This window comes from Molothrus ater, chromosome 13, assembly GCF_012460135.2.
Source record: "Molothrus ater isolate BHLD 08-10-18 breed brown headed cowbird chromosome 13, BPBGC_Mater_1.1, whole genome shotgun sequence".
NCBI lineage: Eukaryota > Metazoa > Chordata > Aves > Passeriformes > Icteridae > Molothrus > Molothrus ater.
The window spans coordinates 2,156,107-2,169,621 of NC_050490.2; the positions used below are offsets into that span (position 1 = coordinate 2,156,107).

Here is a 13,515-nt window from a genome sequence, read left to right on the forward strand (position 1 = left end):
CTGAAATTCTCCCTGGGATTTGTAGCAGCAAGGTCTGTTCTTTCACTGGCAGGTGAGACCCCACACTGGAATTCTCCCCACATTGCCTCAGTGGGGCTGGAATGAGGGGCTCACCCCATGGAGAACCTGCCAGTGTCACTCTTCTGAAGAGGATGGCTAGGAATGAACACAGCTGTCTCAGAAAACCCCCTAAGGATAAAGCATGAGGAGCATGTACATCCTTTAGGATGAGCAGGAGAGGCAGTAGGAGAAGATACAGCTGCCAGGAGGATTGGGAGGTCCTGCCAGTGGACTTTGCACTCTCTGAAGGAGAAGAAACTGAGCTACCTTGATGAGCAGTGGAGATAAATCCCACCCAAGCCCCCACAGCCTTATTCTCTGTAAATTCTCCCTTTGGCCCCTAAAGGATGCCCTTTTAAAGGAATAGGGTTATCCACTCAGGGTTAGAGCTTGGGCAGTCTGAGGATGAGACAACTTTCTGCTGCAAACCTCTTCTGAGTATACACCAGGCTTTGGGTGTCAGGTTTAGACCTCTAGGTGGGTGGAGGTGGCCCAGTCCCAGCTCTCCCACAGGATTAGGGAAATCCCACCATAAAACCAGGCAGGAGCTACCAAGATTCTCACAGTGGAGCAGACATTGCACACACTCAGCCTCAGAGACAAAAGTGAGGATCAGCTTGGGGGGGGGGGGGGGGGGGGGGGGGCGGGGGTCAGAATTGCTTAGGAAGATGCCTCAGGGTACTTCCAACTGGAAGACTTCAGACTAAACAGCCTTTGGGAGCTCATCAGAGACAAGAGGTGCTTTATTACCCACCCACATATGTTTAACACCTGCCCACATGTGCACCAATTTCTATCTCCCTATCAGGACAAGCTCTGACTCACCTTCCCCACCACATCTCTTCTTTTCCAGCCCATTCAACTCCCTGTGTGCTCAGGTGTGTGATCTGATCCCCTCTCCAAGCACTCCTTTCTCCTCCTCAATCCTCTGAGCATCCCCTCCCTTCTCCTTGCCTTTTGCCAGATCCCTGTCCCAGGCCAGGGTTCTCCCTGCCCAGCAATGGCCACAGGACCACTGTCCATCCAACATAAGCTGCCTCAGGAGCCAGAGGAGCTCATTCATTACCTTTTTATTTTATTTCAAGCACTGTACAGAATGTGCCATAGACAAAATCCCCCCCAGGTGCTCCCAGCGCCCCTGTGCCCTGCCTCGGCCCCTGCCATGACCCAGCACCCACCACTGCCAGGGGGGAGGCCAAAATAAGTTACACCCACCCACCCCCGTGCTCCGGGGCATCGGGACAGGGTGGCATCACATCGGTGCCATCCCTGCCGCTGCCCGTGTCACCCAGAGTGCCCTGCACCAGGGTAAGCGTTCGCTTCCAAAGCCGCGGCGGCATCGGGCCCTGCCCATTCCCGGCACCGCCGGCTACAGACCCCACCCCCAGCTGCCGGGGCTCAGCAGAGCATGTCAGCCTCGGTGGGCAGCGGGGAGCACCTGCAGGGAAAGGATGAGCTTGGTGTCAGGGTGCTGATCTGCCCCAAAGAAACAGCAGCAAAGGCACCAGGATCAGCTCAGCCCAGCAGATCTCTGGAGATAATTCCGAGGGGGGATGGAAGCAGTGAGCCCCCAGTGCTGGCTGCTCCTAGGGGATGCCCAGGAGGGCCATTCCAGCAGTACTCACTCGGCCATCTTGGCTGCCAGGTGGTAAACAGTCTGCTTGTCCAGGTAGCGGCAGAAGAGCAGGACAAGGTTGCTGGGCAAGAAGAGAGGCTCTGCCAGCGAGGCTGTGGGCAGGCGTGACAGCTCCTGGGACATCAGGTACACCGTGTCCGTCCTGGGGACACCAGCACAGGGGGTGAGCACCCCAGGGAGCAGTGACAAACCCCACCCCCAGCTCACCCCGTCCCTCACCAGGCCTCGAAGTCCCCTCTGCACGGCTTCAGTGGCGCGTGTGAGGACAGCAGCCTCTCTCCGTGGCTCAGCAGGGAGTAGAGCAAGGAGATGCCAAACTGCAGGAGAGCACCAGGAGTGTCACAGCCAGCAGCAGTGGCACCCCAGGGACACAGTCAGGCTCAGGGCCAAGTACCTGGTTCTTCAAGGCCATGGTGAGGGGGAGCTCCGAAGACTCGGGCAGAGGCCGGGTGAGCTCCTGCAGGACCTCGATGAGTTTGCTGAAGGTCATCTCACCCACCACCTCATTCAAGGGGCTGTAGAGCAGGGGGAGAGACTGGGCAGGGCAGAGGGGAGAGCAGGAATCTGAGATCCTTGGACCTGTCACAGCCACACCCCCATCCCAGCACTTGGAGGGGAGGGTCACTACCAGCAGGACTGCTGGTGGCTGACTCCTGGACACCTTCTCCTCCCCATGGATGGGAAGGGGCTCCTCTTTCTTGCTAACCCCACAAGGCAGGCCCCCCTCATTGCCCAGGGCACCACCCCCAGCAAGAACAGAAGAGGAAGGAGACAGCCCAGGTCATCCCTGCCCTGGCTGGAGGTGCTTGCCTCATCCAGCATGTCCTTCTTCATGAGGAAGGGCAGGTGGTAGGTGATTGCCAGCAGGATCTTCTCCCTTTGCTCTCCAATCAGGTGGGGCAGCAGCCGGGCCACGAGCTTCTTGCCCTTCCGCACACACAGCAGTTGCAGGAATTCATCTTCTGCCTCCCTGGGAACAAAGGCTCCATTGGCACAAATCCCAAGGGACCTGGAGCATCTCTGTCCATACAAAAGGACCAGCATCAGCTCCACTGGAGGACAAGAGTCACAGGCAAGGTCAGCACAGGCTGCAGTGACAGGATGGAAGGAAGGACCCAATCCTCCTGTGACCCAGACCTGCTCATCAGTGACCATCTCAGATCCACAAGGACCAGGACATGCTGCCTGTTCCCCTTTCCCACAGCACAGACTCACTCTTCACTGCTGCAAGCCCTGATTTTCAAGGCTTGGTAGATACTCTCCACTTTTTGGCTCTTCTGCTCCTGCTTCTGGGGCTGTTGCTCCCCCAGGGACATTTTCTGTTGCACCTCCTCTACTTCCAGCAGCTGCAGGAAGAGCTGGAGAAATGACACAGGGTAAGGAGGAAAGCTTGGACATCTTCTACCAACTGGCAGTCCAGGACCCTGCCTAGGTAGATATCCCCCTTAGAGAAATCCCTAGGTAAAACCAGAAAACCTGGACCATGCTGCCCTTCCCCAAATCACCACTCACTCACCTTCTCGATCCTGTGCAGCGCCCGCAGCCGGTGGGTCCCTGCAGCCTTTGGGAGGGTAGAAAGGAAGGCACAAAGGTTACAGCCATCCCCAGACACTGCCACCAGCCCAGCACTGGGCCAGCTTCTCCCTGGGGATCGGAGGTGACTTCTCCCTGGGGAAACCATGGCCAGAGCCCAATCCCACCCCTTGGCCAGGCACAAAATGCCACTGCTGAGGTGGTACCTCCTCCAACTGTGTGCCCCATCCCACTGCTCAGAGCAGCTCCTAAAGCAGCATTCCTGGCAATTCAGGACCCCCAAGCAGCCCAGCTTCCCTTCACCTACCTCCTCCTCCACGAGGGCGTGGTGCACAGCATCGATGGCCCGGCGAGGGCTGTAGCAGGTGGACACCGTGACCTGGCCCAGCGACCCCGCGATGCGCACCACTGCGGAACAGCGGGAACACGGTGACACCACATCCCAGAACAACTCACCCAGCCCCCCAGCGCCTGCCCCAGCCCCTCACCAGAGTCATAGGTCTCCACTTTTTGGATGAAAGGAGTGACCAGCTTGGGGGGCTTGTTGCGCCTGCCCAGCAGCTCCTCCTCCGCCTGTTTGCGCTCCAGCCGGTGGTAGTAGGTCTGTAACAACAGGAGAAGCCAGAAGTTCCCTCCACCAGTCCTGAAGGGTTTCTCCAGCTCCCAAAGCCCCACCCTGAGGGGAACAAGCTGCAGGTGCTGCCAGCAGGAGCTCACCTGGTAGTAGTAGTCATCATCTATATTCTCACTCTGCAGCTGCATCATCTCCACCTTGACAACCCAGTCCTTCTCCTTGGAAGTCATCAGCCCAGCATAAGGGTCCACCTTCCGAGACCACAGCTTCTTGGGGGAGACACTGGCACAGGAGAAGAACTCAGCCCACTGTGCCCACCCAGAGCCCCCCCGCCCTGCACCCAGAAGACCCCTGTACCTCTGCACCTGCCTGCCCTGCCGCTGCATCAGGATGCGCTGGTGCTGGGGGTGCAGCTGGGTCATGTGGCTGGGTGTGCTGCAGGGGACACCAGACAGGGGTCAAGGGGGGTTTTGGGACACCTCCAGAGTGAGGTGACCCCCAGCTGTTTTGTAGGATCCCTCCAGTCCCACCCCAACATCCCACTCCTGCTACCTGAAGTTCAGCTGGCCCGTGGCTGAGGGGCTGAAGAAGACAGCAGGGTCCAAAGAAGAGGCCATGGGCCTGAAGTGCACGCCCAGAGGCTGTGGTGGGCTGCCCACGGTGGGGGAGCCAGGCTGGAAAGGACTCGGGGGTGCAAACCCTGCGTGTCTGAGAGGGAGAGAGGGGATAAAGGGTGTGAGCCTTCCCCTATGAACATCCCAGAGCTCTGTGCTGCCTTCTGGCTCCCATCCCTCTGGCAAAGTGCTACCCACAGACACTGCCACTGTCCCCCCATCCCCTGCCACTCCACGGCCACCCCAGTGGGGCCGTGGCAGTGGCTCAGAGCCCACCACGTTACCTGGCTGGGACTGAAGAGTGCAGGGGGTCTGCAAGCAGGTGGGAAGGGCTGAGGAGAGCACGGGGAGCGAGGAGATACCAGAGGTGCCTGGTGCAGAGCAGGAGACAGGAGGTGTCAGACAAGCCTGTCCTCGAGGCTGCACCTCCAAGGAGGGGAGGCAGAGAAAGAAGGGATGCAAGAGCACCCCCAAACCTGTTACCTGCTGGAGAAAGCACTGGGGGTAAGGCTTGGGGGACATCAGTCTTAAGTCAGGGCACTTGAGCCGGGAAGAGCCCCCATAGCCCCTCTGCACAGGAGAGCCAAGGAAGTCAAGAGCCATGTTGGTAGATGGTGGAGGTCTCTCCAGGACCTGGAGGATGGCTTTATCCTGTGGGGAGGAGGCAGCAGCAGGTGGGAACAGGGCACAGCTGGGAACAGTTTAGCTCCCTCAGCAATAGTTAGCTCACTAAAACCTTTGGTCACTGCTGAACTAAGACCAGCTGTGCTCCCATCCTCATAGTGTGGAGCAGCTGGAGACCCATGGGAACACCCAGCATGGGGGTCCCAGTCCCCCCAGTCTCAACAGGCTCTGCTTTGGGTGGGCACTCACAGCCTTGCACCCAAGACATATCTGTGCACCTCCAGAGCCATTTGGAGATGCCCCAGGTGTCCCAAATTCCCTGTGTGACCCTTGTTCCAGAGTATTGGGGAGCCCTTAGCCACTCCCTGAAGGCCTGGCTGGAGATACCCACCTCCAGCATGAGGTGGCGAGGAACACTGCCAGGGCAGGAGCCCCACGCCGCCGTGGGATCCATCGCCAGCTGGAACACAGGGAGATGCTGGCATGAGCCAAGTGAACAGGAGGAGAGAGCAGGGGACACCACAGGAGCCACCCTGCCTCATCACCAGATGGGTGGGGACATTTTTACCATGTCCTCCTTGTCAAACTCTTCCCAGCAAGTTCCAATCCCGCTGTCCAGCACCGCTGAGTCCTGGCTCTGCAAGGAAAGGGGAGTTAAAGGTCTGCCTCCCTGCCCCAGTGCCCTCTGTGGGGCAGGACCCACAGGTGTGGGGATGGAGGGGGAGTAGCAGGACTGCCTGTCTGCTCACACATCACCTCCAGCGTGGGTTTGCTCCGCACAGCTCTCATCACTGCTGGGTCTCCCAGTTCACTGGGCTCCTCAAAGCACTCCTGATCTTCCTCTCGTTCCTCAGTCGCCAGCTCCTCTACCTCTTCCTCCAGCTGAGAGTTAACCTGCTCCATCTCTGGCTCCATCCCACCTTCCTCCTCGGCCAGCTCCTCAGCTGCTCTTCCAGTTGCCTCTACCAGTGCTTTGGCCACCTCAGGGCTTATCTCCGGTACCACCAGGAGTTTTGGGACATCCTCCTCTGTGGAGTCTCGGTCTTAGAGGGGGGAAGCAGCGCACCAGCAGTGTGGGTGAACACCTTGGTGGTGCCCACCAGGGTGTCTGCTCCCCCAAGTGCTGGCAGGTCTGTCCAACACCAGGACTCCCCTGAGGTCTTACCTAACCCAAAAGTCATCTCGTTGTACAGGTCGAGCTCCTCATCCTCCTCAGCCATCTCTTCCAGCAGAAGTGCATCTTCCACCAGCAGAAAATCCTCGACAATCTAGATTTGGAAGCAGCAAATTCCTTTCTAAGGGAGAGGTAACCCTAGCATACTCCTAAAGTGGGGGGCACCCAACCTCCCCCTCACTCTACTGCTGGTGCCAGGCAACCCCCAGGGCTCACAGCTGGAAAAGGGAAAAGCAGGAGCCGGCGGCACTGCCAGCGAGGACACGACGCGCAGCTCAGCCCACGGCTGCTGCCGACACCAGCGACCGCCGGCACGGAACGGCACCAGCGCGGCTGGGCTAGGACACCTTTAGGCTTCAGAGTGAACACCCGCTACGAGAGCATCCCACCAGCACCTCCAGGGCAGAGTCTGCTCCGAGACCGACCGCGCCGGGGAGCGCCAGCCCCGGAGAACGAGCACCGCACAGGGAGCGGGACGCCGGGAGGCGGCAGCGGGCAGGGGGTAGCGGAGCAGGGCAGGCACTCACAACGCGCTCGCCGCCCTCCGCCATCCCGCGGTGGTGGTGCCGCCGCCTCCTCCTCCCGCTCACCCACCCTCCGTCCGTCCCGGGTCCCAGTACGGGGCCACAGTGCCCCCGCTGCCCCTTTTATGGGCCGCCCCCACCGCCCCGGCATGCGCCTGCCGTACAGCATGGCGGCGCCCAGCGGCGCCCCGCGCCTGCGCACTGCGCTGCACCGGGAGCCTGCCGTACAACATGGCGGCCCCCAGAGGCCTCCCGCGCCTGCGCACTGCGCTGCACCGGGAGCCCGGAGCCGGGGGAACAGCGGGGATGGAGGGGTTCAGTGACTGCACCTGCGGCTCTAGGGGTGCAGAACAGCCCAGCCCGGCTTTCCCCGCTGCTCCCACCGTGCTGTTCTCAGAGCTGATATCCCTCTGAGGAGTTATGGAAAACTGCTGGGATGTGCTCCGAATATTCTGGTAGGTTATACCACTGACACTATAAATGTCTACATTCCACAAAGCATAGCGGGTTGCCCTAATTCCCCTGAATTATTTCCCTGAATTATCCCCCTGAATACCCGGAGCACCTTGGTCATGTCACCTGCTCCCAAATAATTCTGCTAATAAAAGCAGAAGTGTCCCCAAAGTGGAAGATTTGGCTACTCTAACTAAATCACCGTGGCTTTTAATAAACATCACGTGGAAGAGTTGTGCTTCTCTTTATTGGGAAATTCTGACAGGTGGTGTGGGTTAGAGTCATTGCCAGGGATTCACATCCCAAAGGGCCCATGGAAAGGATCCATGTCCTGCCATCCTCTCCCTGAGGCAAGGGGAGGGTTCAGAGCCAGATTCACCCCTGGGACAACTGGACCGGGCTGGTGACTCCTGCTGTGGTGACCCTAACAACAACTCTGCCACCAACTGAGCACTCAGGGATTATTTCTGCTGGAGCCCTGAGATCCCTGATAAGCCTCTGGCCACAGCTGCATCTGTTTATCCCACACAGAGGAAAACATTGAGTGTTTTCAGCTGCGTGGCTGGCACTGCTCACTGAGCAGCCAGCAAACCCAGCAGGAGATGGGCCAGTGGGAACTGATAACAAGTGTTTTCAAGATTTTCCTTTGCTTGGCCTCTCCTGATTTACCTGCTGCCTTTGGGGTGTTCACTATACATGCTTTATTAATTTAATTTGTGTTTTAATCAGACACACTAAGAAGTCCTAAGGGGACTTAGTGTTTTGGTACTTAGACCATGCTGCTGTTCTCTCCCCACTAGCAGTGACTTGACTTTCTTTTTCCTTTATTTTCCTTCCAAGCAGCACTACTGGGACACTCAGTAGCATTCCTAGCCTTGGTGGGCTTTGGTGCTCACAGTTCTTCTGGAGGAGGCACCAGAAAACCTGGTTCTTTGGTGTTAGAATTCTCACGTTTTATGTCAGGGAGTCTCTGCTGTGCTCCAACAACAGTCAATTTCCCACCCTGCAGCTACTGGAACGAGACATACCACAGAGGTTTTGAAAGAGGTTAAAAAAGGCAGGTGGATGGCTTGCTCCACCACAGGCTGTTGGTGTAATACCAGCCCTGGATGCAAAATCTTCTGCAAGAGGTGACTTTTACCCCCATTTAGGTTGGAAAAGCTCTCTGTGACCATCAAGTCAGATCATTGCTCCAGCACTGCCGAGGCCACCACTAACCCATGTCCCTAAGTGCCACATCCACAGGACTTTTAAATCCCTCAAGGGATGAGGATTCCACCAATTCCACCACTGCTCTGGCAGCCTGTGGCAAGGCTGGACAGCCCTTTCAGAGAGTAACTTTTCTCTAAGATCCAATCTAAACCTTTCCTGGTGCTACTTGAAGCTGTTTCCCTGTCCTCTCCTTTGTTCCCTGGGGGTGGAGCACAACCCCACCTGGCTGCCCCCTTCTGTCAGGGAGTAGTAGAGAAAGATAGTCTCCCCGAGCCTCCTTTTCTCCAGGCTGAGCCCTCCCAGCTCTCTCAGCTGCTCCTGGTGCTCCAGCCCCTTCCCCGGCTCTGTTCTTTTCCCTGGATACGCTGCAGCTCCTCAATGTCCCTCTTGGAGTGAAACACGCAGAACTAACCCCAGGATTTGGAGTGTGGCCTCAGCAGTGCCCAGCACAGGGGACGGGCGCTGCCCTGGGCCTGTGGCCACACCGAGGCTGGTCCCGAGCAGGTGCCATTGCCCACCGGGGCTCACGTCCAGCCGCTGTTACCCGCTGACGCCCCGGGGTCTCTGCCCGGGTTTCTCCCCCAACGCAGCGCAGAACTGAAAGCGAAAGCGCTTCCATGATGGCTCGCACAACCCCGGAGCTGCCGTTCTACCTGGAAACTGATGACGTAGAGGCCGCTCCGCGCCACGATTGGCCGTGGGTTCCGGAGGCTATAAAAGGCGAAGTGCCGGCAGGGATGGGACATTCCGGGAAACGGCGAGGCAGCGAGCAGCGGCCATGGCGCGGGGGGCCCTGGCGCTCGGCGTGTTTGCGCTGCTGGCTCTGCTCGGCCTGGGGGCGGCCGCTGGTGAGTCCCTGAGGAGGCGCGAAGGTTCTGACGGGGGTGAGGGGCTGCGGGGTCCCGGCGGGTCCGGGTCACTGTGCCCGGCTGGGTGGGCGAGTGTTGGCATCGAGGCGATGCCCGCGGCAGCCCCGCTTCTCACGCGCTCTCGCCCCTCTCTCCAGAGGCGCCGAAGGTGGAAGTGTACGCCCGTTCGCGCGCCGAGGTGGGAAAGGCGAACACTCTCCACTGCTTTGTCACTGGCTTTCACCCACCCAAGATTGACATCGAACTCCTGAAGAACGGCGTGCCCGTTCCCGGCGTCACGTACGGGGACTTGTCCTTCAACGACAAGTGGCAGTTCCAGCGCCTGGTCTATGCGCCCTTCACCCCCACAAGGGAGGACGTCTTCTCCTGTAGGGTGGCGCATTCCACCATGCCGGCGCCACGCGATTACATCTGGGGTATGCTGTGCCTTTCCTCCTGCCTGCTGGAGCTCCTTGCTTTGTATCCGTGCTGTCTCTGTTCCTTTTCCTGGGAAGCAGGGTGTAATGGAGCGGGGTTTGAAGGTCTTGTGTTAAGGATAGAAAGCTAACCTGGTTTTAGCTGAAAAGGCTGTTTGTTACACGTGCCTGTGAAGGATTCAGGGAGGACACGGGCTGGTGTTAATCCACAGGATTTGGTGATGCTGTGTCACCCGATCTCTTCCTTGGTGAATTTAACTAGAAGGGTCATGCAGTGAATTTTTGCTTTATGTTGTGTGAGTATAAAGAAGGGCTGATGGTGTTGACCAAGCCTCAGCTACAGCTGAAGGCAGCTCTGGTTGCCACACTGGGGCTGTTTCTGGGGGGCACCTTATGGGGACAGGGAGTGCCATTAGCCCCCAAGTCTAATGCTCTGCCCTTCTTTCCTGCAGAACCAGACTTCTGAGCTGCGTCTGGGATAATTCATGGTGAGTTATTCCCATGCTGTGTGCTGTGCTGGTAAGGGAAACAGGGGCCCATTTCTGTAGGGAGGGGGGGTTTGAAAAGCTGAGGAACAGAAGCAGCCACGCCTAAAAAGTAGATAATATGTGGGACACAAATAAAACCTCTTCCCACACCCTTTCTGCCCACTGTTTTGGTCTGGTTTTGGCCATCCCGTGCCTACAATAGCCCTTTGCTCCTAAAAAAGGAGAACTTTGGAGAAAATCTTCCTTGCATGTCATTGCTGTGGCAGCTAGATACCGCAGAGAGTTGTCGCGGGTCCCCTAAAGCTCCCTCGGGCCCCAAGGGTTGTTTCCTGTCAGGGGGAGGAGCGGGAAGTCGCTGTAACCAAAGTCCCTGTGCCTCAGGGTGTGTGGCAGCCTGGTTAACGCTGTGGCAGAGCAGCACCCTGTGGGATTCATGAGGCACAAACCAGAAACACTTTGGGGTTTAGTCACGGGTGTCTCAGTCTGAGGGCTCCAAGTTCTTCAAACGGTCTGCGTGTAACTGATCTGGATGTAGCAATGGGGGAATTCTAGTTTAACACTTGATAGGGAAAAGAAGCTGAATATGTGGCGCTCAGCTGATGTAACCTTGGTTGAAACAGCTAAATTATGTGCCCTGTTAGAGGCTGGATAATGATTAACTGTTCCTGGGACAAGCCTTGACAGGACCCTTACATGAAATGCCCCGGTTCCTGCAGAGCTATAAAAAGTTGTGTACAGTCACTCCTGTGGTCTGTCACTCACCTTTGGGCAGTGGGGGTGTGAGCCTGGCCCCAAGGCAGGGTCTGGAATGTGCTGTGCTCACACAGCACCATGACTTGGGCTGGTGGGACACTGGTGAGGGATGCCACGTCTGGCTGGGTGGGGGGACGTGGGTGACTTCACTGTGGTCTGGGGACAAGGATTTACTAAGCTGGCATGGAAAGAGTTGAGAGCAGGACTAACTCCTCCCTGGGGTCGAGAACAAGGATCCTCTTGACTTGTTGAACTCTGAACTCCACCAAGCAGGGGACAGAAAAGCAGTTTCTGCAGGATTTTTACCTGAATCTCACTGGAAGGTGGTTCTGCAGGGACACTGCAGTCAGACTGCTCTGAGGAAACTGGTTTTTAGTCCTAAAATAATTGCAGTTGAAGGTGTCACTAGAGTGACTGATGTCAATCTACTCTCTCCATGCAGATTTGAGACATTCTTCCTGCAAGTCAGAGTTTTCTCAAGCTTCTGTCCATTCTTCATCATAGCCACAAGACTGATCAACTTCCTTTCCGAAATTCACTAATAAGCCTTGTTAGAAATATCACTTTAGCCACAGCGTCAAGGGAGCTCTGCAGGCTTTTTGAGCTAAAAATTTTACTGCTTAAAGAATAATGGTAACTTTTCACTGCTCAAAATTTTGCAAGATTTTTATCCTTTAATTAACTGCTAGTCCTTAAAATGTTTCTTCAGAGTTGTTTGACTAGCTGATTTCCCAGGCTCTGATGGCCTCTGGGTTGTGGGTGGATACATAGCCTTGTACCACAATGGTCGTTTTTTGTGCTTGTTTTTTTATCCCCCTGGGAAGATGCAAGATCACTTTTCCATCAATAAAAGAGAATTAAAGTTTGAGGTTTTTTTTTGCTGGTGTGGTTTCTGCCTGGCTGGAGGCTCCTGCATGGAGGAGAGAAGGCACAAGGTTTAAAAAGGGATAAAGAACAGTGGGGACACAGGGTGGGACACAGAAGGAGCGGTGGCAGGGAATGGTGCTCACTCTAATGGGGAGAACTCTGACAGATGCATCTTGGAGTGTGTGGTGTAAAGCTGAGCCTGGGGGAAGCTGATGTTTGTGGTGGTGAATTTCAGTTCTGGTTCTCTCTGTGCTTGAGCCCATGGAGAGGTTGAAGCCAGTCCTCTGTTACACCGTGGGGGATTCACACTACCCAAAACCAGTGCTGCTGCCATCAGCTCACTTTTATTTTATGAAGAAATCAGAATGATTGCTTGAGGAATATTGTATCCAAATGGATTTAACCAGGATCACTTGTGTGGAATCCCATGTCTCTTCCTGGGTACATTAAGATTTGCTGTGATGGTGTCATAGAACATACACTTGAGATTTTTGATTGATAGATATTGTCTTGTTCCATAGCTGTTTTCATTATAACCAGTTCTTTTGTTAGGGATTTGGCTAATCAGGCTCTTGCAGGTCCAACACCCACATGGTAGGTTGCTGAGGAGCAGGGGCCCATTATGGGGATCCCTTTGGGTTCATCAAGGGGTGTTCAAGGAGGACAGGTGGGGCTGTCATGGCTGGGGGGTTGTGCACAGTGCTCATGTCAGCACAGGACAGCAGGACACGGCTCAGCCTGCAGCACCAGCTGCACTCAGGCAGCCCCAGCAGTGCTCCCTGTGTGAGAGAAGGTGGCCTGGGAGAGAGGAAAAGGTTTCAGCTTCTCTCCCAGAAACCCCAGTGGAGCAGCACTGGGTGCTGTATAAGCCCAAGGAGCTGTGGAACATGTCCTGGCCTCCTCCCCTGGATCATGAAGGGCCACCAAAGTGCTTTCCACCACCTCAGCTCCACCTTTCCTATCCTCAAGAGCACCAGAATAATTGCTGGGTAACCACTCCACCAAGAGAGCTTCACCCTAATTAGGAAAGAAGTGGAGGCAACTACAGAAACTGAAGATTCAGTGGAGGCAATGTGAAGTGACCCCGTTTCCAAAGGACACATCATCATCTTCACACACGGGGGAGGTCTGCCCTGATTGCATCTGTGGGATTTTTCTGTTCCTATTTTGATGGTTTACTCAAAAATCCCCTGTCTGTGGGAGAACAACACATGACCACACCAGAGGCTGATTTCCTTTCCTGTGAATTTCAGGACGATGTCCAGAAATACCTTCTCAGTTTTATCCAGTGTCCTTGGGGTTCTGAGGTACTCGGGATCTTGCTGAGCTGCTGCTGCTGGCAACAGTTCCCAGGGGATGGGTGATCCTGAGGGATATCTTGGGAAGCTTCAAGGACGAAACAAGCCTTATTTGTGCTTTATGAAACAAAAGCAATTTTTCTGTAAGCAGTTTCTGGAATCAGCAAAATGCAAAGGTTGTTCTGAGAAAAGCTTCTAGGAGAACAAGGATCGAGTCCAACTCCTAACTCTGCATGGGACACCCCAAAACCCCACCCTGTGCCTCAGAGTGTTGTCCAAGTGCCCTTTGAGCTCTGTCAGGCTTGGGGCTGCCCTGGGGAGCTGTTCCACTGCCCGGCCAGGCTGTGGGGGAAGAACCTTTCCCTAATATCCAGCTTAAAGTTCCCTGGCGCAGCTTCAGCCGTTCTCTCTCTCGCCGGG

The 13,515-nt window shown here is 56.1% G+C and overlaps 2 protein-coding genes across 2 annotated transcripts; one reads left to right on the forward strand and one right to left on the reverse strand.

Moving 5' to 3' along the window:
- Positions 1–1,349: 1,349 nt before the first annotated feature.
- On the reverse strand, positions 1,350–6,766 carry PATL2 (PAT1 homolog 2). The gene is made up of 19 exons (XM_036389782.1): positions 6,611–6,766; positions 6,207–6,309; positions 5,798–6,084; positions 5,610–5,678; positions 5,433–5,501; positions 4,901–5,068; positions 4,697–4,788; positions 4,356–4,511; positions 4,161–4,238; positions 3,947–4,085; positions 3,718–3,832; positions 3,537–3,637; positions 3,213–3,257; positions 2,912–3,054; positions 2,507–2,666; positions 2,091–2,231; positions 1,916–2,013; positions 1,686–1,838; positions 1,350–1,498 (listed from the first exon to the last, which is right to left on the reverse strand). The coding sequence occupies exons 1-19, from the start codon at positions 6,764–6,766 to the stop codon at positions 1,459–1,461; spliced, it is 2,313 nt and encodes a 770-aa protein (XP_036245675.1). The 3' UTR covers positions 1,350–1,458.
- A 2,391-nt stretch (positions 6,767–9,157) lies between these two features.
- On the forward strand, positions 9,158–11,798 carry B2M (beta-2-microglobulin). The gene is made up of 4 exons (XM_036390003.2): positions 9,158–9,252; positions 9,411–9,689; positions 10,142–10,177; positions 11,373–11,798. The coding sequence occupies exons 1-3, from the start codon at positions 9,183–9,185 to the stop codon at positions 10,153–10,155; spliced, it is 363 nt and encodes a 120-aa protein (XP_036245896.1). The 5' UTR covers positions 9,158–9,182; the 3' UTR covers positions 10,156–10,177; positions 11,373–11,798.
- Positions 11,799–13,515: the final 1,717 nt, after the last annotated feature.

Bases quoted from the DNA above. Each gene is read 5' to 3' on its own strand.
- PATL2 (XM_036389782.1), bottom strand. From the start codon at position 6,766: ATGGCGGAGGGCGGCGAGCGCGTTGTGAGTGCCTGCCCTGCTCCGCTA. The intron at 5,502-5,609 runs GTAAAAATGTCC...CCTGTGTTCCAG, and splicing joins AGTTTGACAAGGAGGACATG to CTGGCGATGGATCCCACGGC. The intron at 3,833-3,946 runs GTGAGCTCCTGC...CTGTTGTTACAG, and splicing joins ATGATGACTACTACTACCAG to ACCTACTACCACCGGCTGGA.
- B2M (XM_036390003.2), top strand. From the start codon at position 9,183: ATGGCGCGGGGGGCCCTGGCGCTCGGCGTGTTTGCGCTGCTGGCTCTG. The intron at 9,253-9,410 runs GTGAGTCCCTGA...CCCTCTCTCCAG, and splicing joins CGGCCTGGGGGCGGCCGCTG to AGGCGCCGAAGGTGGAAGTG.